The sequence below is a fragment of the Labrus bergylta genome, chromosome 17, assembly GCF_963930695.1.
Source record: "Labrus bergylta chromosome 17, fLabBer1.1, whole genome shotgun sequence".
Lineage (NCBI taxonomy): Eukaryota > Metazoa > Chordata > Actinopteri > Labriformes > Labridae > Labrus > Labrus bergylta.
The window spans coordinates 27447205-27474261 of NC_089211.1; the positions used below are offsets into that span (position 1 = coordinate 27447205).

Here is a 27057-nt window from a genome sequence, read left to right on the forward strand (position 1 = left end):
GTGTGTGTGTGTGTGTGTGTGTGTGTGTGTGTGTGTGTGTGTGTGTGTGTGTGTGTGTGTGTGTGTGTGTGTGTGTGTGTGTGTGTGTGTGTGTGTGTGTGTGTGTGTGTGTGTGTGTGTGTGTGTGTCTCTCTCTCTTCGTTAAAACATTAAACTTTTAAACGTTTAACAGAAGAAGATAAATTAAAGTTCTCCACTCATTTCATTCACTTTTCTTTGGAGACAAAAACAAAAATCAGATGAAAGTACAGATTCTGGATTATTTAACAAAATAAGAGAAGCTGAATAATTCATGATAATTAATTTAATTAAACTGTTTTATTAATTTAAAGAATGACGTCATCACTGGTTGTGATTTATTATCAGTGAGAATAACTTCTTTAATGTAGTGATTCATTTCTTACCTGAGTGCTGACGTCATCACTGTAAACAGTACTGGGCCGTGGTTGTCATGGAAACGCCGCTGCTCAGTGAAGTGTGTCCGCCGCGCCAGGAGTTACTGCCTCGCTCTGATTGGCTGCTGCTCTCTCACCAGACATCGTACCCGTGACGCCATTGGGCCGCCGATACGGCTCCTGCGCGTGGTGGTAGTTCTTGACCGCTGATTGGCCGGGAGTCTACGAGACTTTCTAACGCGCATGTCATCTGTGAGCTGTGATTGGACGGAAGGTCCGGTGCTGCAGTGAAGGCTGTCCGCTGCTCGGTCACCGTCACGTATAAATACCGTGACACCGGACCGGTGAGTTCCACACTAATATCACGGAGTTCACGTTTTACCTCCCGGAAGTCACCGTAACACACAGGTAAGATGTCACCTGTTACAACCTGACAGGTCAGCTGAAGCTCTGTTAGCACCCTGCTAACACTGCGCTCATACAAACACCAGTAAACTCTTGCTAATGCTAATGCTAAGCTGCTTTGGGAGCGGGTCCGTCAGATAATGTGTCCGGGTAGAAACGTGACTCGAGCTGTTTCTAAATATAATTATATAAATGTATGTATTTATATTCATATAGTGTTTGTTTAAACCGGTTAGCTTCTGTGCTAACAGCCGGTGTGTTCACTGTATTACGTGAACTATCATGAAATCCCGTCGGTGACCTTTGACCCAGTGAGCTGCTCTCCGTTATCTAAAGATGATTCTAGTAAATAATCACAGATATCGAGTTTCACTAACACAAGTTAAAGTTTTAATGATCTTAAATGTTCTCTGTTTGAACGTCATTTATTCACCTTCATGATTATTAATAAATAAAATAACTAACTGTCAAACTCTGAGCTAACATATGCTCCAGTTAGCTAACCTGTGTCCGTTAGCTCTGTTAGTCTGGGTAATGTAGTTTATAAATGTGAAGTAAAGCAGACAGGTAATAATATCTAATGAACGCATTGAGTATCAGAATAATCCTACAGCAGCTAGAGAGCTGACATGCTAACTGGTGTAGTGGTGAAAAGAGAGACCGTGCTAACTGGTGACTTTCTGCATTCTTGTTTAGTTTTTAATGTCAGATATTCTGATCAGACACGTAAAGCAAACTGAAGAGGCATCATGGGACAACCACCGGCTCACGGTGCTGAAAGACACCTGTTGACACGGTCACTCTTTAAACCGTTACACCGGCTCACGGTGCTGAAAGACACCTGTTGACACGGTCACTCTTTAAACCGTTACACCGGCTCATAGTGCTGAAAGACACCTGTTGACACGGTCACTCTTTAAACCGTTACACCGGCTCACGGTGCTGAAAGACACCTGTTGACACGGTCACTCTTTAAACCGTTACACCGGCTCACGGTGCTGAAAGACACCTGTTGACACGGTCACTCTTTAAACCGTTACACCGGCTCACGGTGCTGAAAGACACCTGTTGACACGGTCACTCTTTAAACCGTTACACCGGCTCATAGTGCTGAAAGACACCTGTTGACACGGTCACTCTTTAAACCGTTACACCGGCTCACGGTGCTGAAAGACACCTGTTGACACGGTCACTCTTTAAACCGTTACACCGGCTCACGGTGCTGAAAGACACCTGTTGACACGGTCACTCTTTAAACCGTTACACCGGCTCACAGTGCTGAAAGACACCTGTTGACACGGTCACTCTTTAAACCGTTACACCGGCTCATGTTGCCCCCTCCCCCCAATCCTCTTGTGTCCCCCCCCTCAGGATGCCAGGATCCGCCTCGATCAGCTGTTTGGGACCGTGGCCCAAAGATGTAGGCATCATGGCCTTGGAGCTGTACTTCCCGTCTCAGTACGTGGACCAGGCGGAGCTTGAGCAGTTTGATGGCGTGGCGGCGGGTAAATACACGGTGGGACTGGGTCAGGCTCGAATGGGTTTCTGCTCAGACTGCGAGGACATCAACTCGCTGTGCCTGACGGTGGTGCAGAGGCTGATGGAGAAGAACAACCTGTCCTACGACAGCGTGGGCCGGCTCGAGGTCGGCACAGAAACCATCATTGACAAATCCAAGTCGGTGAAGACGGTCATCATGCAGCTGTTCGAGGACTCGGGGAACACGGACGTGGAGGGAATCGACACCACCAACGCCTGCTACGGAGGCACCGCCGCACTCTTCAACGCCGTCAACTGGGTGGAGTCCAGCTCCTGGGACGGTGAGGATGCACACAAACTTCCTGTTTAAAATATCAGGTGAAGTCTGGAGGCGGCCATGTTTGTTTGAATCTCTAGAATGTAGCATCATGCTAATTCATGATGCTAACAGTGAAGTCTTGTTTTTAGTGAACTGTCCCTTTTAAACGTGGACCTGAAACCTGATTGGTTCAAAGGCTCGCCCTCTTAATGTGTCTCAGCTGGTCATTGATTGGTTGATTTGGAGGTTTTTGAACTCGTCATGGACGTGATCATGTGACCAGATGTTTCTCTTTGTGTCGTCTCTGCAGGTCGCTATGCGTTGGTGGTGGCGGGAGACATCGCCGTATACGCCACAGGAAGTGCTCGGCCTACTGGGGGCGCAGGAGCGGTGGCCATGCTGGTCGGTCCGAACGCTCCGCTGGCCTTTGAGCGAGGTGAGAACAGATGAGGAATGCTCAGTGTGACATCATGTGACCTCTGTTATAAACGACTTCCTGCCCTTCCGCCCTATTCCGCTTCGTCCGGGTAGTGGGCGAGGGTCAGGCTCATTGGACTACGCAGTGATGCGGAGGAATCCTTCTGAAAAGCGACCGCACCCTCCACTCCACCCACTCACACCCCTAATCTCAAATTGTTTTTACGAGCCGGTAACGGCGGCTGTAGTTTCTTGTGTTTGTGGAGAATAAACGATTAAAGCGTCTTTGAACAGGAAGTCGTTTATAACAGGAAGTCGTTTAGGGCAGTAAGGGAAAGGAGTGTGGCTCAATACCCCCCTCCGGAGAGGGGAGGTGAGAGAGGCTCACGGACTTACGTTCAACGGGTTACCGCCGCTGCTAAAGGGCGACATGGAAAGCCAGAACCTGCACAGGCACGTCCAAACAATCGCCCTTTATTCATCTCTAAATAAACAGGATGTGTTAGTTTTGATCAGAGATGATTGAATGTGTGTCTCTGAAACATTTTAAAATAATATATATGTGCAGGTCTGAGAGGAACCCACATGCAGCACGCGTACGACTTCTACAAACCGGACCTGGTCTCTGAGTACCCCGTGGTGGACGGGAAGCTCTCCATAGAGTGCTACCTGAGCGCTCTGGACCGCTGCTACTCCGTGTACTGCAGTAAGATCCAGGCTCAGTGGCAGAGAGGTAAGGGGTTCAAACCTTCAGCTGCTGATCTGCTCCCTGATTGGCTGCTGGGATAACAGTGTAATGAGTTAAGAGGATGTGACCTCTGTGTTGAGATGACCCCTGACCCCGTCTTGTTCTGGTGTTTGTGACAGACGGCGTGGAGAAGCTGTTCAGCCTGGAGGACTTCGGCTTCCTGCTCTTTCACTCTCCGTACTGTAAGCTCGTTCAGAAGTCTTTAGCTCGCCTCATGCTCAACGACTTCCTGAGTCACCCGAGTCCCAACATGCAGAGCGGCGCCTTCACAGGACTCGAGGCCTTCAGGTACCGTGTGTGTGTGCATGCAAATGTCCTGGGAAATGATTCCAACACTCTTGTACAGAGTTTGACATTTTCACCGCTGCGCGTTAATTCTACAATTCACTCAGCAGACTCTTTTATCCAAAGTGACGTACATCAGAGAGTAAGAACAACACAAGCAAGGATCTAGAAAAAAGGGAACAATGTGAGTAAGAGCAAACGATCAGCTTTGAGTCTGATTGGACACACAGGTGCTGACAGGAAGTGACCAGAGGCAAAGCACAACATTGAGGGCAGTTCTTGAGAGCTCTAATCAGTATAGAAACCATCTTATAAGTCGTCGTTATCAAACAAAAACCATCGTCATTACCATCATCATCATCAATAATATGGAGACCATCATCATTAAGTTAGTAGGTATTCATGAAAGAGCTGGGTCTTTAGCTTTTTCTTAAAGGTGCAGAGGGACTCTGCAGATCACATGGAGTTTGGAAGTTCATTCCACCACCGGGGGGCGACAGAGGAGAAGAGTCTAGTCAGAGACTTAGGACCGTAGTGGGGGGAGGGAGTGTAGACCTGGATCAGAGAGTTAAAGTAAGGAGGAGACGTTTCTGTGTCTGTTTTGTAATCGAGCAGCAGAGTTTTAAATTTGTTGTGAGCAGTAACTGGGAGCCAGTGTGAGGAGATGAACAGAGGAGTGACATGTGCTCTTTTAGGAAGGTTGAAGACCAGTCGTGCTGCTGCATTTTGTATCATCTGCAGAGGTTTGATAGTGCATGTAGGAAGACCTGCCAGTAGAGAGTTGCAATAATCGATGCGTGATATCACAAGAGCCTGTACCTGAGCTATGTAGCATGAAGCATGTAGCATGTTCTGACAGGTAAGGTCTGATCTTCCTGATGTTGTTCAGGGCAAATCCACATGACCGGGCAATCGAGGCTACTTGAACCTTAAAAGTCAGCTGGTCATTAATCATGACACCCAGGTTCCTGCAGACATTGTGGGCATGAGTTTGGTTGTTCCAAGCTGGATATTGATCTGTGGTTGCATAGAGGGACTGGCTGGGATGACAAGGAGCTCAGTCTTTGAAAGATTGAGTTGAAGGTGCTGTTCATTCATCCATTTAGAGATATCAGCGAGGCATGATGAGATTCTTGCAGAGACTGTAACATCGTCTGGTGGGAATGACAGGAAGAGCTGGGTATCATCAGCATAGCAGTGGTATGAGAAGCCATGAGAGTGGATTATTGAACCAAGTGACCTTGTGTATATGGAGAAGAGAAGGGGACCAAGCACTGACCCTTGAGGTACCCCTGTGGATAAGCTGTGCGCTTTGGACACTTCTCCCTTTCACGACACTCTAAAGGATCGCCCAGAGAGGTAGGACACGAACCAGCAGAGGGCAGATCCTGAGATGTTCAATCAATAAAGTATACATTATTATTATTATTATTATTATTATTATTATGTTCAGAGAGCGTGGACAGGAGGATTTGATGGTTGACTGTGTCAAAGGCAGCAGACAGGTCTAGCAGTAATAGAACTGAGGACTGACCAGCAGCTCTGGCAGCTCATAGCGATTCTGTTACTGATAGTAGTGCAGTTTCACTACTATCGAGTATCGAGCGAGTGGCCCCGCTTAAAGCCTGACTGATTTGGGTCAAACAGATCGTTTCTGGACAGGAACTCAGAGACTTGCTTAAAGACTGTGCGCTCAAGTATTTTTGACAGAAAGGGCAGAAGAGAAACCGGTCTGTAGTTTTCAACCTGGGCTGGGTTTAGTGTGGGTTTTTTGAGCAGAGGGGTGACCCGAGCTTGCTTAAATGCGGTTAATAAAAGTTTCTATTTGTTGCATAATCCACATCAAGGTCTATAGATAATGTAATGGTTGATCAGTGTGGCGGCTGGAAACCATCGTCATTTAAATACCACGCCCATATTTATTCACGGCTCAGCTGTCATCGCCCCCAGAGTTTACGGCATTGGAGATACTTAATACGGCAAAGAAGAGAAACGAGATATGACCTGAGTGACATCATAACAGAGAAGTAAAGATGTGAGTGACATCATAACAGAGAAGTAAAGATGTGAGTGACATCATAACAGAGAGAAGTAAAGACCTGAGTGACATCATAACAGAGAAGTAAAGATGTGAGTGACATCATAACAGAGAAGTAAAGATGTGAGTGACATCATAACAGAGAGAAGTAAAGACCTGAGTGACATCATAACAGAGAAGTAAAGACCTGAGTGACATCATAACAGAGAAGTAAAGATGTGAGTGACATCATAACAGAGAAGTAAAGACCTGAGTGACATCATAACAGAGAAGTAAAGACCTGAGTGACATCATAACAGAGAAGTAAAGACCTGAGTGACATCATAACAGAGAAGTAAAGACCTGAGTGACATCATAACAGAGAAGTAAAGACCTGAGTGACATCATAACAGAGAGAAGTAAAGACCTGAGTGACATCATAACAGAGAGAAGTAAAGACCTGAGTGACATCATAACAGAGAAGTAAAGACCTGAGTGACATCATAACAGAGAAGTAAAGACCTGAGTGACATCATAACAGAGAAGTAAAGACCTGAGTGACATCATAACAGAGAAGTAAAGACCTGAGTGACATCATAACAGAGACGTAAAGATGTGAGTGACATCATAACAGAGAGAAGTAAAGACCTGAGTGACATCATAACAGAGACGTAAAGATGTGAGTGACATCATAACAGAGAGAAGTAAAGACCTGAGTGACATCATAACAGAGAAGTAAAGACCTGAGTGACATCATAACAGAGAAGTAAAGACCTGAGTGACATCATAACAGAGAAGTAAAGACCTGAGTGACATCATAACAGAGACGTAAAGATGTGAGTGACATCATAACAGAGAGAAGTAAAGACCTGAGTGACATCATAACAGAGAAGTAAAGACCTGAGTGACATCATAACAGAGAAGTAAAGACCTGAGTGACATCATAACAGAGAAGTAAAGACCTGAGTGACATCATAACAGAGCAGTAAAGACCTGAGTGACATCATAACAGAGAGAAGTAAAGACCTGAGTGACATCATAACAGAGAGCAGTAAAGACCTGAGTGATATCATAACAGAGAAGTAAAGACCTGAGTGACATCATAACAGAGAAGTAAAGACCTGAGTGACATCATAACAGAGAGCAGTAAAGACCTGAGTGATATCATAACAGAGAAGTAAAGACCTGAGTGACATCATAACAGAGAAGTAAAGACCTGAGTGACATCATAACAGAGAGAAGTAAAGACCTGAGTGACATCATAACAGAGAAGTAAAGACCTGAGTGACATCATAACAGAGAGAAGTAAAGACCTGAGTGACATCATAACAGAGAAGTAAAGACCTGAGTGACATCATAACAGAGAAGTAAAGACCTGAGTGACATCATAACAGAGAAGTAAAGACCTGAGTGACATCATAACAGAGAAGTAAAGACCTGAGTGACATCATAACAGAGAGAAGTAAAGACCTGAGTGACATCATAACAGAGAAGTAAAGACCTGAGTGACATCATAACAGAGCAGTAAAGACCTGAGTGACATCATAACAGAGAAGTAAAGACCTGAGTGACATCATAACAGAGAAGTAAAGACCTGAGTGACATCATAACAGAGAAGTAAAGACCTGAGTGACATCATAACAGAGAAGTAAAGACCTGAGTGACATCATAACAGAGAGAAGTAAAGACCTGAGTGACATCATAACAGAGAAGTAAAGACCTGAGTGACATCATAACAGAGAGAAGTAAAGACCTGAGTGACATCATAACAGAGAGAAGTAAAGACCTGAGTGACATCATAACAGAGAGAAGTAAAGACCTGAGTGACATCATAACAGAGAGAAGTAAAGACCTGAGTGACATCATAACAGAGAGAAGTAAAGACCTGAGTGACATCATAACAGAGAAGTAAAGACCTGAGTGACATCATAACAGAGAGAAGTAAAGACCTGAGTGACATCATAACAGAGAGAAGTAAAGACCTGAGTGACATCATAACAGAGAAGTAAAGACCTGAGTGACATCATAACAGAGAAGTAAAGACCTGAGTGACATCATAACAGAGAAGTAAAGACCTGAGTGACATCATAACAGAGAAGTAAAGACCTGAGTGACATCATAACAGAGAAGTAAAGACCTGAGTGACATCATAACAGAGAAGTAAAGACCTGAGTGACATCATAACAGAGAAGTAAAGACCTGAGTGACATCATAACAGAGAGCAGTAAAGACCTGAGTGACATCATAACAGAGAAGTAAAGACCTGAGTGACATCATAACAGAGCAGTAAAGACCTGAGTGACATCATAACAGAGAGCAGTAAAGACCTGAGTGACATCATAACAGAGAGAAGTAAAGACCTGAGTGACATCATAACAGAGAAGTAAAGACCTGAGTGACATCATAACAGAGAAGTAAAGACCTGAGTGACATCATAACAGAGAAGTAAAGACCTGAGTGACATCATAACAGAGCAGTAAAGACCTGAGTGACATCATAACAGAGAAGTAAAGACCTGAGTGACATCATAACAGAGAAGTAAAGACCTGAGTGACATCATAACAGAGAAGTAAAGACCTGAGTGACATCATAACAGAGAGACGTAAAGATGTGAGTGACATCATAACAGAGAAGTAAAGACCTGAGTGACATCATAACAGAGAAGTAAAGACCTGAGTGACATCATAACAGAGAAGTAAAGACCTGAGTGACATCATAACAGAGAAGTAAAGACCTGAGTGACATCATAACAGAGAGCAGTAAAGACCTGAGTGACATCATAACAGAGAAGTAAAGACCTGAGTGACATCATAACAGAGAAGTAAAGACCTGAGTGACATCATAACAGAGTAGTAAAGATGTGAGTGACATCATAACAGAGAGAAGTAAAGACCTGAGTGACATCATAACAGAGAAGTAAAGACCTGAGTGACATCATAACAGAGAAGTAAAGACCTGAGTGACATCATAACAGAGTAGTAAAGACCTGAGTGACATCATAACAGAGAGAAGTAAAGACCTGAGTGACATCATAACAGAGAAGTAAAGACCTGAGTGACATCATAACAGAGAGAAGTAAAGACCTGAGTGACATCATAACAGAGAGAAGTAAAGACCTGAGTGACATCATAACAGAGAAGTAAAGACCTGAGTGACATCATAACAGAGAGAAGTAAAGACCTGAGTGACATCATAACAGAGAAGTAAAGACCTGAGTGACATCATAACAGAGCAGTAAAGACCTGAGTGACATCATAACAGAGAAGTAAAGACCTGAGTGACATCATAACAGAGAGAAGTAAAGACCTGAGTGACATCATAACAGAGAAGTAAAGACCTGAGTGACATCATAACAGAGCAGTAAAGACCTGAGTGACATCATAACAGAGAAGTAAAGACCTGAGTGACATCATAACAGAGAAGTAAAGACCTGAGTGACATCATAACAGAGAGAAGTAAAGACCTGAGTGACATCATAACAGAGAGAAGTAAAGACCTGAGTGACATCATAACAGAGAGAAGTAAAGACCTGAGTGACATCATAACAGAGAGAAGTAAAGACCTGAGTGACATCATAACAGAGAAGTAAAGACCTGAGTGACATCATAACAGAGAAGTAAAGACCTGAGTGACATCATAACAGAGAAGTAAAGACCTGAGTGACATCATAACAGAGAAGTAAAGACCTGAGTGACATCATAACAGAGAAGTAAAGACCTGAGTGACATCATAACAGAGAAGTAAAGACCTGAGTGACATCATAACAGAGAAGTAAAGACCTGAGTGACATCATAACAGAGAAGTAAAGACCTGAGTGACATCATAACAGAGAAGTAAAGACCTGAGTGACATCATAACAGAGAGCAGTAAAGACCTGAGTGACATCATAACAGAGAAGTAAAGACCTGAGTGACATCATAACAGAGAGAAGTAAAGACCTGAGTGACATCATAACAGAGAGAAGTAAAGACCTGAGTGACATCATAACAGAGAAGTAAAGACCTGAGTGACATCATAACAGAGAAGTAAAGACCTGAGTGACATCATAACAGAGAAGTAAAGACCTGAGTGACATCATAACAGAGAAGTAAAGACCTGAGTGACATCATAACAGAGAAGTAAAGACCTGAGTGACATCATAACAGAGAAGTAAAGACCTGAGTGACATCATAACAGAGAGAAGTAAAGACCTGAGTGACATCATAACAGAGAAGTAAAGACCTGAGTGACATCATAACAGAGAGAAGTAAAGACCTGAGTGACATCATAACAGAGAAGTAAAGACCTGAGTGACATCATAACAGAGAAGTAAAGACCTGAGTGACATCATAACAGAGAGACGTAAAGATGTGAGTGACATCATAACAGAGAAGTAAAGACCTGAGTGACATCATAACAGAGAGAAGTAAAGACCTGAGTGACATCATAACAGAGAAGTAAAGACCTGAGTGACATCATAACAGAGAGACGTAAAGATGTGAGTGACATCATAACAGAGAAGTAAAGACCTGAGTGACATCATAACAGAGAAGTAAAGACCTGAGTGACATCATAACAGAGAGACGTAAAGATGTGAGTGACATCATAACAGAGAAGTAAAGACCTGAGTGACATCATAACAGAGAAGTAAAGACCTGAGTGACATCATAACAGAGAAGTAAAGACCTGAGTGACATCATAACAGAGAAGTAAAGACCTGAGTGACATCATAACAGAGCAGTAAAGACCTGAGTGACATCATAACAGAGAGAAGTAAAGACCTGAGTGACATCATAACAGAGAAGTAAAGACCTGAGTGACATCATAACAGAGAGAAGTAAAGACCTGAGTGACATCATAACAGAGAGAAGTAAAGACCTGAGTGACATCATAACAGAGAAGTAAAGACCTGAGTGACATCATAACAGAGAGAAGTAAAGACCTGAGTGACATCATAACAGAGAAGTAAAGACCTGAGTGACATCATAACAGAGAAGTAAAGACCTGAGTGACATCATAACAGAGAAGTAAAGACCTGAGTGACATCATAACAGAGAAGTAAAGACCTGAGTGACATCATAACAGAGAAGTAAAGACCTGAGTGACATCATAACAGAGAAGTAAAGACCTGAGTGACATCATAACAGAGAGAAGTAAAGACCTGAGTGACATCATAACAGAGAGAAGTAAAGACCTGAGTGACATCATAACAGAGAAGTAAAGACCTGAGTGACATCATAACAGAGAGAAGTAAAGACCTGAGTGACATCATAACAGAGAAGTAAAGACCTGAGTGACATCATAACAGAGAGAAGTAAAGACCTGAGTGACATCATAACAGAGAAGTAAAGACCTGAGTGACATCATAACAGAGAGAAGTAAAGACCTGAGTGACATCATAACAGAGAAGTAAAGACCTGAGTGACATCATAACAGAGAGAAGTAAAGACCTGAGTGACATCATAACAGAGAAGTAAAGACCTGAGTGACATCATAACAGAGAAGTAAAGACCTGAGTGACATCATAACAGAGTAGTAAAGATGTGAGTGACATCATAACAGAGAGAAGTAAAGACCTGAGTGACATCATAACAGAGAAGTAAAGACCTGAGTGACATCATAACAGAGAGAAGTAAAGACCTGAGTGACATCATAACAGAGAAGTAAAGACCTGAGTGACATCATAACAGAGAGACGTAAAGATGTGAGTGACATCATAACAGAGCAGTAAAGACCTGAGTGACATCATAACAGAGAGAAGTAAAGACCTGAGTGACATCATAACAGAGAAGTAAAGACCTGAGTGACATCATAACAGAGAGACGTAAAGATGTGAGTGACATCATAACAGAGAAGTAAAGACCTGAGTGACATCATAACAGAGAAGTAAAGACCTGAGTGACATCATAACAGAGAGACGTAAAGATGTGAGTGACATCATAACAGAGAAGTAAAGACCTGAGTGACATCATAACAGAGAAGTAAAGACCTGAGTGACATCATAACAGAGAAGTAAAGACCTGAGTGACATCATAACAGAGAAGTAAAGACCTGAGTGACATCATAACAGAGCAGTAAAGACCTGAGTGACATCATAACAGAGAGAAGTAAAGACCTGAGTGACATCATAACAGAGAGAAGTAAAGACCTGAGTGACATCATAACAGAGAAGTAAAGACCTGAGTGACATCATAACAGAGAGAAGTAAAGACCTGAGTGACATCATAACAGAGAAGTAAAGACCTGAGTGACATCATAACAGAGAAGTAAAGACCTGAGTGACATCATAACAGAGAAGTAAAGACCTGAGTGACATCATAACAGAGAGCAGTAAAGACCTGAGTGACATCATAACAGAGAAGTAAAGACCTGAGTGACATCATAACAGAGAGAAGTAAAGACCTGAGTGACATCATAACAGAGAGAAGTAAAGACCTGAGTGACATCATAACAGAGAAGTAAAGACCTGAGTGACATCATAACAGAGAGAAGTAAAGACCTGAGTGACATCATAACAGAGAGAAGTAAAGACCTGAGTGACATCATAACAGAGAGACGTAAAGATGTGAGTGACATCATAACAGAGAAGTAAAGACCTGAGTGACATCATAACAGAGAAGTAAAGACCTGTGTGACATCATAACAGAGAAGTAAAGACCTGAGTGACATCATAACAGAGAGAAGTAAAGACCTGAGTGACATCATAACAGAGAAGTAAAGACCTGAGTGACATCATAACAGAGAGAAGTAAAGACCTGAGTGACATCATAACAGAGAAGTAAAGACCTGAGTGACATCATAACAGAGAAGTAAAGATGTGAGTGACATCATAACAGAGAAGTAAAGACCTGAGTGACATCATAACAGAGAGAAGTAAAGACCTGAGTGACATCATAACAGAGAAGTAAAGACCTGAGTGACATCATAACAGAGAGAAGTAAAGACCTGAGTGACATCATAACAGAGAAGTAAAGACCTGAGTGACATCATAACAGAGAAGTAAAGACCTGAGTGACATCATAACAGAGCAGTAAAGACCTGAGTGACATCATAACAGAGAGAAGTAAAGACCTGAGTGACATCATAACAGAGAAGTAAAGACCTGAGTGACATCATAACAGAGAGAAGTAAAGACCTGAGTGACATCATAACAGAGAAGTAAAGACCTGAGTGACATCATAACAGAGAGACGTAAAGATGTGAGTGACATCATAACAGAGAAGTAAAGACCTGAGTGACATCATAACAGAGAGCAGTAAAGACCTGAGTGACATCATAACAGAGAAGTAAAGACCTGAGTGACATCATAACAGAGAAGTAAAGACCTGAGTGACATCATAACAGAGAGAAGTAAAGACCTGAGTGACATCATAACAGAGAGAAGTAAAGACCTGAGTGACATCATAACAGAGAAGTAAAGACCTGAGTGACATCATAACAGAGAGAAGTAAAGACCTGAGTGACATCATAACAGAGAGAAGTAAAGACCTGAGTGACATCATAACAGAGAGACGTAAAGATGTGAGTGACATCATAACAGAGAAGTAAAGACCTGAGTGACATCATAACAGAGAGAAGTAAAGACCTGAGTGACATCATAACAGAGAAGTAAAGACCTGAGTGACATCATAACAGAGAAGTAAAGACCTGAGTGACATCATAACAGAGAGAAGTAAAGACCTGAGTGACATCATAACAGAGAAGTAAAGACCTGAGTGACATCATAACAGAGAGAAGTAAAGACCTGAGTGACATCATAACAGAGAAGTAAAGATGTGAGTGACATCATAACAGAGAAGTAAAGACCTGAGTGACATCATAACAGAGAGAAGTAAAGACCTGAGTGACATCATAACAGAGAGAAGTAAAGACCTGAGTGACATCATAACAGAGAAGTAAAGACCTGAGTGACATCATAACAGAGAGAAGTAAAGACCTGAGTGACATCATAACAGAGAAGTAAAGACCTGTGTGACATCATAACAGAGAAGTAAAGACCTGAGTGACATCATAACAGAGAAGTAAAGACCTGAGTGACATCATAACAGAGAGAAGTAAAGACCTGAGTGACATCATAACAGAGAAGTAAAGACCTGAGTGACATCATAACAGAGAGAAGTAAAGACCTGAGTGACATCATAACAGAGAAGTAAAGACCTGAGTGACATCATAACAGAGAAGTAAAGATGTGAGTGACATCATAACAGAGAAGTAAAGACCTGAGTGACATCATAACAGAGAAGTAAAGACCTGAGTGACATCATAACAGAGAGAAGTAAAGACCTGAGTGACATCATAACAGAGAAGTAAAGACCTGAGTGACATCATAACAGAGAGAAGTAAAGACCTGAGTGACATCATAACAGAGAAGTAAAGACCTGAGTGACATCATAACAGAGAAGTAAAGACCTGAGTGACATCATAACAGAGCAGTAAAGACCTGAGTGACATCATAACAGAGAGAAGTAAAGACCTGAGTGACATCATAACAGAGAAGTAAAGACCTGAGTGACATCATAACAGAGAGACGTAAAGATGTGAGTGACATCATAACAGAGAAGTAAAGACCTGAGTGACATCATAACAGAGAGCAGTAAAGACCTGAGTGACATCATAACAGAGAAGTAAAGACCTGAGTGACATCATAACAGAGAAGTAAAGACCTGAGTGACATCATAACAGAGTAGTAAAGATGTGAGTGACATCATAACAGAGAGCAGTAAAGACCTGAGTGACATCATAACAGAGAAGTAAAGACCTGAGTGACATCATAACAGAGAAGTAAAGACCTGAGTGACATCATAACAGAGAAGTAAAGACCTGAGTGACATCATAACAGAGAGCAGTAAAGACCTGAGTGACATCATAACAGAGAAGTAAAGACCTGAGTGACATCATAACAGAGAGAAGTAAAGACCTGAGTGACATCATAACAGAGAGAAGTAAAGACCTGAGTGACATCATAACAGAGAAGTAAAGACCTGAGTGACATCATAACAGAGAGAAGTAAAGACCTGAGTGACATCATAACAGAGAGACGTAAAGATGTGAGTGACATCATAACAGAGAAGTAAAGACCTGAGTGACATCATAACAGAGAGAAGTAAAGACCTGAGTGACATCATAACAGAGAAGTAAAGACCTGAGTGACATCATAACAGAGAAGTAAAGACCTGAGTGACATCATAACAGAGAGAAGTAAAGACCTGAGTGACATCATAACAGAGAAGTAAAGACCTGAGTGACATCATAACAGAGAAGTAAAGACCTGAGTGACATCATAACAGAGAGAAGTAAAGACCTGAGTGACATCATAACAGAGAAGTAAAGACCTGAGTGACATCATAACAGAGAGAAGTAAAGACCTGAGTGACATCATAACAGAGAAGTAAAGATGTGAGTGACATCATAACAGAGAAGTAAAGACCTGAGTGACATCACAACAGAGAAGTAAAGATGTGAGTGACATCATAACAGAGAAGTAAAGACCTGAGTGACATCATAACAGAGAAGTAAAGACCTGAGTGACATCATAACAGAGAAGTAAAGATGTGAGTGACATCATAACAGAGAAGTAAAGACCTGAGTGACATCATAACAGAGAAGTAAAGACCTGAGTGACATCATAACAGAGAAGTAAAGATGTGAGTGACATCATAACAGAGAAGTAAAGACCTGAGTGACATCATAACAGAGAAGTAAAGATGTGAGTGACATCATAACAGAGAAGTAAAGACCTGAGTGACATCATAACAGAGAAGTAAAGATGTGAGTGACATCATAACAGAGTAGTAAAGACCTGAGTGACATCATAACAGAGAAGTAAAGACCTGAGTGACATCATAACAGAGAAGTAAAGATGTGAGTGACATCATAACAGAGTAGTAAAGACCTGAGTGACATCATAACAGAGAAGTAAAGACCTGAGTGACATCATAACAGAGAGAAGTAAAGACCTGAGTGACATCATAACAGAGAGAAGTAAAGACCTGAGTGACATCATAACAGAGAGAAGTAAAGACCTGAGTGACATCATAACAGAGAAGTAAAGACCTGAGTGACATCATAACAGAGAAGTAAAGACCTGAGTGATATCATAACAGAGAGAAGTAAAGACCTGAGTGACATCATAACAGAGAAGTAAAGACCTGAGTGATATCATAACAGAGAGAAGTAAAGACCTGAGTGACATCATAACAGAGAAGTAAAGACCTGTGTGACATCATAACAGAGAAGTAAAGACCTGAGTGACATCATAACAGAGAAGTAAAGACCTGAGTGACATCATAACAGAGAAGTAAAGACCTGAGTGACATCATAACAGAGAGAAGTAAAGACCTGAGTGACATCATAACAGAGAAGTAAAGACCTGAGTGACATCATAACAGAGAAGTAAAGACCTGAGTGACATCATAACAGAGAAGTAAAGACCTGAGTGACATCATAACAGAGAGAAGTAAAGACCTGAGTGACATCATAACAGAGAGAAGTAAAGACCTGAGTGACATCATAACAGAGAGAAGTAAAGACCTGAGTGACATCATAACAGAGAGAAGTAAAGACCTGAGTGACATCATAACAGAGAGAAGTAAAGACCTGAGTGACATCATAACAGAGAGAAGTAAAGACCTGAGTGACATCATAACAGAGAGAAGTAAAGACCTGAGTGACATCATAACAGAGAAGTAAAGACCTGAGTGACATCATAACAGAGAAGTAAAGACCTGAGTGATATCATAACAGAGAGAAGTAAAGACCTGAGTGACATCATAACAGAGAAGTAAAGACCTGAGTGATATCATAACAGAGAGAAGTAAAGACCTGAGTGACATCATAACAGAGAAGTAAAGACCTGTGTGACATCATAACAGAGAAGTAAAGACCTGAGTGACATCATAACAGAGAGAAGTAAAGACCTGAGTGACATCATAACAGAGAAGTAAAGACCTGAGTGACATCATAACAGAGAAGTAAAGACCTGAGTGACATCATAACAGAGAAGTAAAGACCTGAGTGACATCATAACAGAGAAGTAAAGACCTGAGTGACATCATAACAGAGAAGTAAAGACCTGAGTGACATCATAACAGAGAAGTAAAGACCTGAGTGACATCATAACAGAGAAGTAAAGACCTGAGTGACATCATAACAGAGAGAAGTAAAGACCTGAGTGACATCATAACAGAGAAGTAAAGACCTGAGTGACATCATAACAGAGAAGTAAAGATGTGAGTGACATCATAACAGAGAAGTAAAGACCTGAGTGACATCATAACAGAGAAGTAAAGACCTGAGTGACATCATAACAGAGAGAAGTAAAGACCTGAGTGACATCATAACAGAGAGAAGTAAAGACCTGAGTGACATCATAACAGAGAAGTAAAGACCTGAGTGACATCATAACAGAGAAGTAAAGATGTGAGTGACATCATAACAGAGAAGTAAAGACCTGAGTGACATCATAACAGAGAGAAGTAAAGACCTGAGTGACATCATAACAGAGAAGTAAAGACCTGAGTGACATCATAACAGAGAGAAGTAAAGACCTGAGTGACATCATAACAGAGAAGTAAAGACCTGAGTGACATCATAACAGAGAAGTAAAGACCTGTGTGACATCATAACAGAGAAGTAAAGACCTGAGTGACATCATAACAGAGAGAAGTAAAGACCTGAGTGACATCATAACAGAGAAGTAAAGACCTGAGTGACATCATAACAGAGAGACGTAAAGATGTGAGTGACATCATAACAGAGAAGTAAAGACCTGAGTGACATCATAACAGAGAAGTAAAGACCTGAGTGACATCATAACAGAGAAGTAAAGACCTGAGTGACATCATAACAGAGAAGTAAAGACCTGAGTGACATCATAACAGAGTAGTAAAGATGTGAGTGACATCATAACAGAGAAGTAAAGACCTGAGTGACATCATAACAGAGAAGTAAAGACCTGAGTGACATCATAACAGAGAAGTAAAGACCTGAGTGACATCATAACAGAGCAGTAAAGACCTGAGTGACATCATAACAGAGAGAAGTAAAGACCTGAGTGACATCATAACAGAGAGAAGTAAAGACCTGAGTGACATCATAACAGAGAAGTAAAGACCTGAGTGACATCATAACAGAGAAGTAAAGACCTGAGTGACATCATAACAGAGAGAAGTAAAGACCTGAGTGACATCATAACAGAGAAGTAAAGACCTGAGTGACATCATAACAGAGAAGTAAAGACCTGAGTGACATCATAACAGAGAAGTAAAGACCTGAGTGACATCATAACAGAGAGCAGTAAAGACCTGAGTGACATCATAACAGAGAAGTAAAGACCTGAGTGACATCATAACAGAGAGAAGTAAAGACCTGAGTGACATCATAACAGAGAGAAGTAAAGACCTGAGTGACATCATAACAGAGAAGTAAAGACCTGAGTGACATCATAACAGAGAGAAGTAAAGACCTGAGTGACATCATAACAGAGAGAAGTAAAGACCTGAGTGACATCATAACAGAGAGACGTAAAGATGTGAGTGACATCATAACAGAGAAGTAAAGACCTGAGTGACATCATAACAGAGAGAAGTAAAGACCTGAGTGACATCATAACAGAGAAGTAAAGACCTGAGTGACATCATAACAGAGAAGTAAAGACCTGAGTGACATCATAACAGAGAGAAGTAAAGACCTGAGTGACATCATAACAGAGAAGTAAAGACCTGAGTGACATCATAACAGAGAGAAGTAAAGACCTGAGTGACATCATAACAGAGAAGTAAAGATGTGAGTGACATCATAACAGAGAAGTAAAGACCTGAGTGACATCACAACAGAGAAGTAAAGATGTGAGTGACATCATAACAGAGAAGTAAAGACCTGAGTGACATCATAACAGAGAAGTAAAGACCTGAGTGACATCATAACAGAGAAGTAAAGATGTGAGTGACATCATAACAGAGAAGTAAAGACCTGAGTGACATCATAACAGAGAAGTAAAGATGTGAGTGACATCATAACAGAGTAGTAAAGACCTGAGTGACATCATAACAGAGAAGTAAAGACCTGAGTGACATCATAACAGAGAAGTAAAGATGTGAGTGACATCATAACAGAGAAGTAAAGACCTGAGTGACATCATAACAGAGAAGTAAAGATGTGAGTGACATCATAACAGAGTAGTAAAGACCTGAGTGACATCATAACAGAGAAGTAAAGACCTGAGTGACATCATAACAGAGAGAAGTAAAGACCTGAGTGACATCATAACAGAGAGAAGTAAAGACCTGAGTGACATCATAACAGAGAGAAGTAAAGACCTGAGTGACATCATAACAGAGAAGTAAAGACCTGAGTGACATCATAACAGAGAGAAGTAAAGACCTGAGTGACATCATAACAGAGAAGTAAAGACCTGTGTGACATCATAACAGAGAAGTAAAGACCTGAGTGACATCATAACAGAGAGAAGTAAAGACCTGAGTGACATCATAACAGAGAGAAGTAAAGACCTGAGTGACATCATAACAGAGAGAAGTAAAGACCTGAGTGACATCATAACAGAGAAGTAAAGACCTGAGTGACATCATAACAGAGAGAAGTAAAGACCTGAGTGACATCATAACAGAGAAGTAAAGATGTGAGTGACATCATAACAGAGAAGTAAAGACCTGAGTGACATCATAACAGAGAGAAGTAAAGACCTGAGTGACATCATAACAGAGAGAAGTAAAGACCTGAGTGACATCATAACAGAGAGAAGTAAAGACCTGAGTGACATCATAACAGAGAGAAGTAAAGACCTGAGTGACATCATAACAGAGAGAAGTAAAGACCTGAGTGACATCATAACAGAGAAGTAAAGACCTGAGTGACATCATAACAGAGCAGTAAAGACCTGAGTGACATCATAACAGAGAGAAGTAAAGACCTGAGTGACATCATAACAGAGAAGTAAAGACCTGTGTGACATCATAACAGAGAAGTAAAGACCTGAGTGACATCATAACACAGAGAAGTAAAGACCTGAGTGACATCATAACAGAGCGAAGTAAAGATGTGAGATATCTTATCTAACAGTAAATCTGTGATCCTCTATCTATAAGTCTTAATAAACACTGTTATAGTATGATCTAATTATTCTCCCACTCAGACAGATTCCACACTGAGTTGAAAACGTGCGTACACAAACTGAGACCTGGCGTGGGATTTGAGTGTACCCTCTGCTCACGTCCAAATTGATAAGTCCCGAACTTTGTGTGCGTGTGCGTTTGCGTGTGTGTGTGTCCGTCCCCTGCAGAGACGTACGAGTTGAGGACACGTACTTTGACCGTGACGTGGAGAAGGCGTTCATGAAGGCGAGCACTCATCTGTTCGAGGAGAAGACGAGGAGCTCCCTCCTCGTGTCCAATCAGAACGGGAACATGTACACGCCGTCCGTGTACGGCTGCCTCGCCTCACTGCTCGCCCAGTAAGAAACGAGTCAGCTGACGTGTGGTCATTAGAGAACAACCTTCAGTGTGTGTTATGACCTTCAGTGTGTGTTATGACCTTCAGTGTGTGTTATGATCTTCAGTGTGTGTTATGATCTTCAGTGTGTGTTATGACCTTCAGTGTGTGTTATGATCTTCAGTGTGTGTGTTATGACCTTCAGTGTGTGTGTTATGACCTTCAGTGTGTGTGTTATGACCTTCAGTGTGTGTGTTATGACCTTCAGTGTGTGTGTGTTATGACCTTCAGTGTGTGTTATGATCTTCAGTGTGTGTGTTATGACCTTCAGTGTGTGTGTTATGACCTTCAGTGTGTGTGTTATGACCTTCAGTGTGTGTGTGTTATGACCTTCAGTGTGTGTGTTATGACCTTCAGTGTGTGTGTTATGACCTTCAGTGTGTGTGTGTTATGACCTTCAGTGTGTGTGTGTTATGACCTTCAGTGTGTGTGTTATGACCTTCAGTGTGTGTGTGTTATGACCTTCAGTGTGTGTGTTATGACCTTCAGTGTGTGTGTGTTATGACCTTCAGTGTGTGTGTGTTATGACCTTCAGTGTGTGTTATGACCTTCAGTGTGTGTTATGACCTTCAGTGTGTGTTATGATCTTCAGTGTGTGTTATGACCTTCAGTGTGTGTGTGTTATGACCTTCAGTGTGTGTGTGTTATGACCTTCAGTGTGTGTGTTATGACCTTCAGTGTGTGTTATGATCTTCAGTGTGTGTTATGACCTTCAGTGTGTGTGTTATGACCTTCAGTGTGTGTTATGACCTTCAGTGTGTGTGTGTTATGACCTTCAGTGTGTGTGTTATGACCTTCAGTGTGTGTGTTATGACCTTCAGTGTGTGTGTTATGACCTTCAGTGTGTGTGTGTTATGACCTTCAGTGTGTGTGTGTTATGACCTTCAGTGTGTGTGTTATGACCTTCAGTGTGTGTGTTATGACCTTCAGTGTGTGTGTTATGACCTTCAGTGTGTGTGTGTTATGACCTTCAGTGTGTGTGTTATGACCTTCAGTGTGTGTTATGACCTTCAGTGTGTGTGTTATGATCTTCAGTGTGTGTGTGTTATGACCTTCAGTGTGTGTGTGTTATGACCTTCAGTGTGTGTTATGACCTTCAGTGTGTGTGTTATGACCTTCAGTGTGTGTGTTATGACCTTCAGTGTGTGTGTGTTATGACCTTCAGTGTGTGTGTGTTATGACCTTCAGTGTGTGTGTTATGACCTTTAGTGTGTGTGTTATGACCTTCAGTGTGTGTGTTATGACCTTCAGTGTGTGTGTTATGACCTTCAGTGTGTGTGTGTTATGACCTTCAGTGTGTGTGTGTTATGACCTTCAGTGTGTGTGTTATGACCTTCAGTGTGTGTTATGACCTTCAGTGTGTGTGTTATGACCTTCAGTGTGTGTGTGTTATGACCTTCAGTGTGTGTGTTATGACCTTCAGTGTGTGTGTGTTATGACCTTCAGTGTGTGTGTTATGACCTTCAGTGTGTGTGTGTTATGACCTTCAGTGTGTGTGTTATGACCTTCAGTGTGTGTGTGTTATGACCTTCAGTGTGTGTGTGTTATGACCTTCAGTGTGTGTGTGTTATGACCTTCAGTGTGTGTTATGACCTTCAGTGTGTGTGTGTTATGACCTTCAGTGTGTGTGTGTTATGACCTTCAGTGTGTGTGTGTTATGACCTTCAGTGTGTGTGTGTTATGACCTTCAGTGTGTGTTATGACCTTCAGTGTGTGTGTGTTATGACCTTCAGTGTGTGTGTGTTATGACCTTCAGTGTGTGTTATGACCTTCAGTGTGTGTTATGACCTTAAGAGTGTGTGTTATGACCTTCAGTGTGTGTGTTATGACCTTCAGTGTGTGTGTTACAGACGCACGCCGTCTCAGATGGCGGGCCAGAGGATCGGTCTCTTCTCTTACGGGTCGGGTTTTGCTGCCACACTTTATTCTCTCAGAGTGACTCAGGATCACACACCAGGTGAGTCTACCTCTGTGATGTCATCACGTCATACCTGCAGTGTGTGTGTGTTCCTACATGTGTGTGTGTGTGTGTGTGTGTGTGTGTGTGTGTGTGTGTGTGTGTGTGTGTGTGTGTTTTTTTTTCAGGGTCCAGTCTGGACAAACTGGTTTCCAGTCTGAGCGACCTGCAGGTCAGACTGGACTCCAGGAAGAAGGTCTCACCTGCCGTCTTCTCTGAGAACATGAAGCTGAGGGAGGAGACTCATCACCTGGGTACGTCCTGCACGCAGTGATGTCACTGAGCAGCAGCCAATCACAGCAGGGTCTGAACACTTTCACCTGAATGTGTGCTGCTGCACAGAGCGCTCCTATTGGCTGCTGCAGATACATTTATTTATTTATTAGCACACATAAGAAAACATCAAAATAGAATAAATAAAAACATAAAATGTGTGTCAGCACACTGAGTGGAGCTTGTGGGGGTCTGAGGGTCTCTGATGAGGGTCCGAGGGTCTCTGATGAGGGTCCGAGGGTCTCTGATGAGCGTCTGAGGGTCTCTGATGAGGGTCCGAGGGTCTCTGATGAGGGTCCGAGGGTCTCTGATGAGCGTCTGAGGGTCTCTGATGAGGGTCTAAGGGTCTCTGATGAGCGTCTGAGGGTCCGAGGGTCTCTGATGAGCGTCTGAGGGTCTCTGATGAGGGTCTGAGGGTCTCTGATGAGCGTCTGAGGGTCTCTGATGAGCGTCTGAGGGTCTCCGATGAGCGTCTGAGGGTCTCTGATGAGCGTCTGAGGGTCCGAGGGTCTCTGATGAGGGTTTGAGGTTCTCTGATGAGCGTCTGAGGGTCCGAGGGTCTCTGATGAGGGTCTGAGGTTCTCTGATGAGGGTCTGAGGGTCTCTGATGAGGGTCTGAGGGTCTCTGATGAGGGTCTGAGGTTCTCTGATGAGGGTCTGAGGGTCTCTGATGAGCGTCTGAGGGTCCGAGGGTCTCTGATGAGGGTCTGAGGTTCTCTGATGAGGGTCTGAGGGTCTCTGATGAGGGTCCGAGGGTCTCTGATGGGGGTCTGAGGGTCTCTGATGAGCGTCTGAGGGTCTCTGATGAGCGTCTGAGGGTCTCTGATGGGGGTCTGAGGGTCTCTGATGGGGGTCTGAGGGTCAGGGTCTTAAAACAGTATCACTGAGGGTCTCTTGTCTCCATACAGCGAGCTACGTCCCTCGCGGCGCTGCAGACGACTTGTTTCCGGGGACCTGGTACCTGACCCATGTGGACGACAAACACCGCAGAGAGTACGCACGCCGACCTCTGACCCACGAGCTGCCTGCAGAGCCGGTCCGCTCCAACCACACCGCCGAGGTAACCTCCAATCACCAGACGCACGCCATCAAGACGACACTTTGTGTGTCTGAATCAGGTCCTGACTGGGTTTGTTTTCTCGTCCTGCAGCACGTCCCCAGTCCCGCCAAGAAGATGCCTCGTATCCCAGCAGCCCCTGCAGGTCCTGAGGCCGCCACTAACTGATCACGCTCACACCAGCTCTGAGACTAGAGACAGTAGAGGTCAAAGGTTAGACATGTTAGACTGCATCTTGAAAGGGGGCGGAGCCAGGGTGGTGTGGCCCTTCCCCTCATGTTAATCCATCCTGACTCTGATTGGACGGAGAATCTGATGGTCCACTTTATTTTACTCCTTTAATTTCATCATTTTTTTATTCTGTTGGAGCTGGATGTGGGCGGGGCTTCAGCTAGTGTTTACTGACAGACTTCCTGCTGGAAGAGGAAAGGCCCCCCCCCCCCCCCCCCGCACGCTGTGCGTGTGTCCACCCCATCATCACAGCTGTGCTCTTTTAATCGTGTGTGTGTGTGTGTGTGTGTGTGTGTGTGTGTGTGTGTGTGTGTGTGTGTGTGTGTGTGTCTGTGTGTGTCTGTGTGTGTCTGTGTGTGTGTGTGTGTGTGTGTGTCTGTGTCTGTGTCTGTGTGTGTCTTCCTCTTCTTCCTCCTCCTCTTGTTCTTCCTCCTCAGTGTAAACATTTAAGCTTCTGTCTCTTTAAGGCCCCCCCCCCCCCCCCCCATGAGCTCACTCTCTTCTGATTGGTTCTCTGGTGGGTCAGACCGCTGCAGGGCTGCTAGGAGAAGAGAGTCTCTGTAAGAGGTTTCCAAGTCGTCTCTTGGTTTCATATCGGGGAGCGTTTAGCGCCCCCTGCAGACTCATCCTGGGATTACTCCAACACATGTTTACCTGATGATCTGAACTTTGACCTTCAGTTTGAACATCGAGCAATGTGACACTATGAGAGTTTAAAATGAGGACCAGCGGGAGAGGAGAGCGCTTTAGACAACAGGAAGTCAAACCTCCACCGGGCGAGGACAGAGCAGCGTCCTGACGGGTCGGACCAATCAGGACAGAGGACGGGATGAGGGAAGACGACCTCTGAAGACGTCTGGAAGCCTGAAAATCAAATCATGACAAACACGTCGTCTTTTTACTGTACATACACACACACACACACACACACACACACATACACACACACACACACACATATATATATACATATACATATATATATATATCTCACACTCAGTAACATCACATACACACAGACGTGTGTGTGTGTGTCCCTCACCAGTTTGATGTACAGTCTGGGTATTTATGATGTGTAGATATGAAGATTTCAAACTGTATAAACTTTAGATTCAGAATAAAAATCATCTTCTCAACGTTTCATTCATCATTTAAAGAATGCTGGTCAGACACTCCCCCCCCCTCCCCCGCTTCCTCCCCCGCTTCCTCCCCCGATGCACCACAGAACGAATCAACCATCAAGAACCATCAAACTTTATAACTCCTCCTTTTGAGTGACAAACACTCCGCTGTCCCTGGACTAGTTCAGAATGAAGAAAAAAATCAAATAAACTGACAAACTGTAACTTCACCATAACTCATTATTTATTAAAACTGTAATAAAATAATAATGAATAGTATGTCCATGATAACAAAGTGCAATAATCTTGATGAAGTGTGTTTATATTCCACCTGACTCTCATTAATGTAAATATTTCTTGTACCTATTATTGATATCTTATATTTCTACTTTTATATTTTGGAGAAACTGTAACGATCGAATTTCCCTCTGGGATTAATAAAGTATTTCTGATTCTCATTCTGAATCAATGAGAGTGAGGGGGAGGAGCCACAGGACGGACTCCAACCCCACTACATCCTCTGTATATGGGGGGTGTGCACCAACCACTAGACCTCCGGTGCCCCCATATGATCGTTAGTGAAATACAGTAAAACATCTACAGGTTCATATAAAATATAAACTTCATAAATATGTGACATTGATCTCATGAATCAAAAAGTTTAAGAAAAATAAACATGAAAAAGTTTTTAATGAATAATAAATGAAACATGAATAGAGATCATAAATAAGAGTATTTATTTAATTATTTACATCCATGAAATCATTTAAGACGTTTTATTAAAAGATATTGAAATGTTTTTATGTTTTTATATGTTTATAACTACCACTAGAGGGCGCCACGGTGACCCTTATTAAACCTTTGTATCATTCTGTTTATTATATTTCACAGAAATTAACACTACCCTCCAGCTGCCAGCAGAGGGCGCTGACAGAGTCCTGAAAGAGTTCTGACACATTTTGAAGTCTTGTTTAGTATTTGAATGTTTCTGTTTGTTGAGGATGTTTTTACAGATCAGCCAATCACATCACATTATGACCGTGATCCAGGATCTCTGGGCCCGTTGATCTGATCTCACATGGGGCCCCTGATGGTCTCTGAGTCCCTCAGTTTGTCCTTTAGGACTTTACCTCAAACTTAAACATAGTCATTGAGCTCATGCTGTTTTGTCCCTTTAGGCTCACCGTAGATAGTCCTCTCTTTTTTTCCTCCCTTAAATATTCTCATGTGGACTTTAAAAAAACTTTTGTGTTTCAGTCTTAAAAACTTAATTTCAAATGAAACAATAAGAATGAAACTTCTTAAATCTTCATCTCAGAATGATGAAGATTTAACAGTTAGTCTCTCTCTCTCTCTCTCTCTCTCTCTCTCTCTCTCTCTCTCTTCCTGTAGTCTCCATGTTGGATTTCAGCCTGAGCAGTTGTTCGTGGCAGCCCCCCCCCCCCCCCCCCCCCCCGCAGGGTGGAGTCTCTCACTGAGTCTGTGCAGAGCGGACAGGGAGGGAACCAAGAAAAACTCCGAGTGTGTCCGTTTGTGTCCCGTTAACGAGCCGATTCTACCGGAATAATAAACCCGCGAACACTTTGATCAGAGCCGCCACAGCACGAGGAGGAGGAGGAGAGGACGCACGCGCTCAGGTACGAGTCACTTTGTAACGGAGAAAAGTTTCAGCAACAATGTTTGACGTCACAGCAACTTCCGAAAAGTACTCAGAGAGAGAGAGAGAGAGACAGAGAGACAGAGAGGGAGGGACAGAGAGAGAGAGAGAGAGAGAGAGAGACACAGAGAGACAGAGAGAGAGAGAGAGAGAGACAGAGAGAGAGAGACAGAGAGAGAGAGAGAGAGACAGGGAGAGACAGAGAGACAGAG

General features: G+C 42.8%; 1 protein-coding gene across 1 annotated transcript; it reads left to right on the forward strand.

The window, feature by feature from the left end:
• Positions 1-644: 644 nt before the first annotated feature.
• hmgcs1 (3-hydroxy-3-methylglutaryl-CoA synthase 1 (soluble)) lies at positions 645-25203 on the forward strand. The gene is made up of 10 exons (XM_065965295.1): positions 645-803; positions 2172-2620; positions 2909-3034; positions 3584-3748; positions 3883-4051; positions 20341-20511; positions 22400-22506; positions 22635-22760; positions 23688-23839; positions 23930-25203. Exons 2-10 carry the CDS (start codon positions 2173-2175, stop codon positions 24002-24004), a joined length of 1539 nt encoding a protein of 512 aa, XP_065821367.1. The 5' UTR covers positions 645-803; position 2172; the 3' UTR covers positions 24005-25203.
• The last annotated feature ends 1854 nt before the right edge of the window (positions 25204-27057 follow it).

What these genes read in the sequence shown, in the direction of transcription:
- hmgcs1 (XM_065965295.1), top strand. Translation starts at nt 2,173, where the DNA reads ATGCCAGGATCCGCCTCGATCAGCTGTTTGGGACCGTGGCCCAAAGAT. An exon ending in CCAGGCTCAGTGGCAGAGAG is followed by an intron (nt 3,749 to 3,882) that starts GTAAGGGGTTCA and finishes TGTTTGTGACAG; the next exon opens with ACGGCGTGGAGAAGCTGTTC. An exon ending in GGAGGAGACTCATCACCTGG is followed by an intron (nt 22,761 to 23,687) that starts GTACGTCCTGCA and finishes GTCTCCATACAG; the next exon opens with CGAGCTACGTCCCTCGCGGC.